This window comes from Poecilia formosa, unplaced genomic scaffold (genome assembly GCF_000485575.1).
Source record: "Poecilia formosa unplaced genomic scaffold, Poecilia_formosa-5.1.2 Scaffold94, whole genome shotgun sequence".
NCBI lineage: Eukaryota > Metazoa > Chordata > Actinopteri > Cyprinodontiformes > Poeciliidae > Poecilia > Poecilia formosa.
The window spans coordinates 177636-182131 of NW_006800033.1; the positions used below are offsets into that span (position 1 = coordinate 177636).

The 4496-nt window shown below is 36.6% G+C and overlaps 1 protein-coding gene across 1 annotated transcript in view; it reads left to right on the forward strand.

The window, feature by feature from the left end:
- The window catches only part of LOC103142146 (alpha-2,8-sialyltransferase 8F-like), a 10532-nt gene extending 9194 nt beyond the window's left edge, over positions 1–1338 (forward strand). Inside the window, exon 6 of the mRNA XM_016674329.1 lies at positions 451–1338. Coding sequence (XP_016529815.1) covers positions 451–925 — 475 coding nt within the window. The 3' untranslated portion in view covers positions 926–1338. The remainder of the gene's footprint in view (positions 1–450) is intronic.
- Positions 1339–4496: the final 3158 nt, after the last annotated feature.

The following is a 4496-nucleotide window of genomic DNA, read 5'->3' on the forward strand; positions in this document are numbered from 1 at the left end:
TCAGGACTCTTAATCTCACCCTCCTTTCTGAGAAGGGGAAACTTACAAACGGTTTGCTTTTATTTTATTGTTGGATTAATAACTGCAGGGGCATCCTTTCTCAAATAAAAGAAAGAAGACGTGTGCTGTTGTTGGAAACGGTGGGATTCTGACAAACAGCAGCTGTGGAAAAACGATCGATTCAGCTCAGTTTGTTATCAGGTGAGAATCTTTTCAAGCACAGAAAAGCAAGAAATTTAAATTATTGTGACAGAAATTGTTTATTCTGTTGTTTTAGGTGTAACTTGCCTCCTTTGTCAAACGGATATGAGAACGATGTTGGCATGAAAACAGATGTTGTGACTGCAAACCCAAGTATATTCACGCAAAAGTAAAAAGCAAATCAATCTTTCTTACCCTTAGGCAATATTTCCTCAAGCTATTTTTCTCACAGATGTCCTCCTATTGCAGGTATGGCTCTCTTTTAGAACACAGACGTATGTTTGCAGAGAGTCTGTGCCAATATGGCAAAGCCATGCTGCTGCTTCCTGCCTTCTCCTATCGTATTAACACAGCTACGTCTCTACGGGCGTCCTACACCATCGATGACTTTAGGATCCCCATGCAGCCTGTCTTCATCAACCCAAAGTACCTTCAAAGTCTTGCTCTTTTTTGGGGCTCTCTAGGATTGAAGGCAAGACGTCTCACCACTGGCATTATGATGACAAGCCTGGCGCTGGAGCTGTGTGACAACGTGGATCTGTATGGATTCTGGCCTTTCGGTGTTCACCCACAAAGCTTCCAGTACCTGACACACCATTATTATGATGACGGTAAACTGAAGAAAGGTTTCCACGCCATGTCTGATGAGTTCAAGTTGTTGTTGCAGTTGCACAACCAAGGTGTGCTGAAGCTGCACCTTGGGGAGTGTGGACCAGATGAATAGTAGTTAGATTTGGCAAAGACATTCTCAGTACACTGTGAGACATTTGAGCCACATTGAGTTGTGTCTGTTATCTTCTTCTCTGTAAATCGAATATATTTAGCAAGTTTTAGGTTTTAAGTGTGTGAGTTAAACTTACAGTAAGTAGTAAGTTGTATTCATTTTGTCAAACCTACAAGAGTTGAATAAACTAGAGTTTTTATGTTAGCACTTAAAAAAAACTGAAAGACGAAAAAGACAGAAGTGGGAACTATTTCCCAGAATGCTTAGCGGCATGGAAGTGAGTTACATTTATCTGACTCTTGTGTGTCATTAAGGGAAATGTTTATTTTAATGCAAGTGACAGTTTGCAAAACTTGAGGATTATGTCCAGTTCACACTAAATGTTTTTGAGCAGAATTCATTGTGATGTTTCAAAAATTGTATTTATGCAATTTGAAACAAGAATTTAAATTATTCTAAAGTAAAATAAGTATTTATTTTAACTTTAACTAAGTGAGGGCAGTTTTCCTTGCATATTGTGAAATAATTATTTTATTATTTTGTTGTTAAATTAACTTCATGAACTTAAATTTCTGAGTTAAAACTAGAATATTTTTTGTTGACTTAAACTGCATTTTCAAGGCAGCATTTCAAGTTAAACCACCTTCAGTTGTTTTCCGGTGTAGCTTTCGCATTGAGCTAATCCAAATAACACCTTATAGTTAAATATATGGATGGCTTTTACGTATGTAAAGTTTTGGGGTAGTATTTTGTTGTAAATGATCGGTTGATCACCTTTAAAATGTCAATGTGGGGACGGATCAGGGAAATAAAATGATCTGCGGACATTTAGGGGAGTTTTCAGCAAACTCTTTGAAAAACGTGTTCCCTCCAGTCGCCTGTTGGTGGCGTTGCTCCAAGAAAACCACTAACGGGAGCGACACAAAACCCTCAGAAGAAGACATGAGCGAAACTTGCTTCTACACAAAACAAAAATGGAGGGCTGTCAGATTTTAGCGGTTGAGATTTTGTCTTTTTTCTGATTTCGTTACACCAAGTGTGTCAGACTCATTTTTATTTCGGGCCACATCAAGAATTGAAATATCCTCAAACGGTCGGTTGTGGCAGAATTTTTTGACAAAAATACATTTAAAAAAAAAAGTTAAAATATTTGCATTCAGTGAGTACTCATCAGATGTGCTGTGATGTTACCATCAAATGTGATTTGGCAGCAATGTGATGCTGCCAAGTCACATTTATGTAATCTAACAACATATCAATAAAAACACATTTTATTTAACAACTTAAGTTGACAACTGTTATCTTGATGATTCTGTTTTTGTGGCCATGAAAAGTTATGGTGGGCCTTGAGTTCGACACGTGTCTTAAAGTGTTAGAGGCTGATATGTGTAACAGAGAGAAGAGCTCGTGTGTCTGTGTGAGTTTTGATCGAAATGATTATAGTGATGGTTGTATGTATTTTTGATCAATGCGTTTGTTTGGTGCCACCTAGTGGTGTGATGAGTGACTGCATGCAACGGGTCCGTCAGGCACTCTCGCGGCTTCCTCTGCTGGAGGTAGGTGCGAGAGAGGCAGCTCTTCACTTCCTTTTTTACTTAGGGTCATATTTTTCTAGTTCAACAATTAACAAGGTACTGTAAGAATATTTAACATTTATAAATATAATTTGTAAAGTTTTCTTGTGGTTGGGCTGGAAAAATGTGACCCTATGAGTGGGAGCTGCGCCGGTTGGTGTTCGTGGCTGACCACTCAGTCACGGCGCTAACTGTGTCTTTTATTTTTCAGCCTGTCGGACCACTTGGCTGCAGTCAATCACATTGTGAGGAGTTTTTCATCTTTTGTTGTGCTAGGTGACCAACAACACAATAAGAAGAGTTACATATGTTCTTGAAAAGAAAGACGCTTTTAATTCAAGATAGTGATATAGTACCACTATATAAAAAGAAATAAATGCAGCATGGTTCTAAAATAAAAGCATGATTGTAGTAGCTGCAGTAATTGAGCAATTTCATACAAATAATCTGACTCTTGATTTTTGGATCTGTCTCTAATGCATCTTTCAAATTAACTGTGGAGAATGTATGCTTTTAAAGTTGGCAAACTAATAAAAACATGATTTTTTTCTTTTTATTAGAGGTCTGAGTTCAAGTTTATGAGTGTGTAAGCACCCTTAAAAGTGGCCTAGAGTTGCTTCTGTTTTTTCTTCAACATGTCTTAATGACTGATACTTCAGTTCAGTGTAATTCAGTGGCTTTACTGAAGGTGGGGCTTTTTGTTATAACATGCTCAAAAATATATATTTACTGTTGGGAAATATACAAGACAATAGTAAATTTTAGATTACAAAATACATGCGAGATTAGCCATACTCAAATTTTTTACACAACTCTATAGCATTTCCAATTCCAGTTTATCTAGAAAGGGGGCCTTCCCGTAATCTTATTTTTACAACGCAGTTAAGTATGAACAATAAAAAGATGAGCAGACAAGATAGGCTGTAAAGATTGTAAAACTCAGATAACTGAGCAATGCAGTGCATTAACAGGAGAACAAATAGAAAGTCATATAGATTTGTAATAATTAACTTTGAGGACAATTTCAAGTTGTGTTATTTAATTTAGAAGTCATTGTCTGATGCTTTTCAATCAATTGTTGGAGACAAAATTAGTCATCTCCTGTTTTTAAATGGCATTTTGGTCTGTTCTTAATTCCTGTCTACTGTTGCACACTCTTCACTTCGATGTGACTAAGACTGAAAACTGTGTTTTCTTTCAAGTGGGCAAGGTTGTTCCTATGTCACACCTGCTGTGCGGTTAGAAATTTATTCTCAAACAATATCGTATTTCTGAATCCTTGAGGAAACACATTTTCCAATTCAAGCATGTCAAGAAAACTCAGATTATGGTATCGGCTATAAGAGAAAGTTGGGCATCTGGAATAAAATAGCATAACTATTTCTTTCTTGAAATAATCTATTATTTAGTTGTTTTTGTTTGTATGAGTCAAATGAGTTAAAAAAACCCACAAACAATGAAAATGACTTTCCAAGCACAAATAAATACATCTAACAGTGTTTTGCAGAAGGACCTATGTTCTCTTGTCTTTGAAATATTATAAATATCTCCACTGACATTTTTTAGTTGCTGTACATTGACGCTACATAAATAAACTGAACTAAAATGTCTTCCAGTGCTTTATATCTTTTGGACAACCAGTTTTTTTTATTGTTTTCTATGAAAGTTTTTTGTTATTATAGTTTGGAAATTGCTTTAAAAGTCAGTGACTCGTACTCTTCATGCAGCTCTGCATTTATGCAATATTACTAAAACAATTTGTTCTTTGTTCAAATTAGCTTGAAGGTTATCTGGTTTAGTTCAATCGATATTCATCGATTAATGAACGAACCATCAAAGTTGAACGAGGCAGCAGCTGACCTGAGAGAGAGAATCATGGCCCGCATGAACACCAGACAACCCCGATGCCAACTACAGTGGCTGAGTGAAGTACCATCAGAAAGTCTACTTGAAGATGTGAATGCAGCATTGAGAACGATCCCTACCAACACCATAAC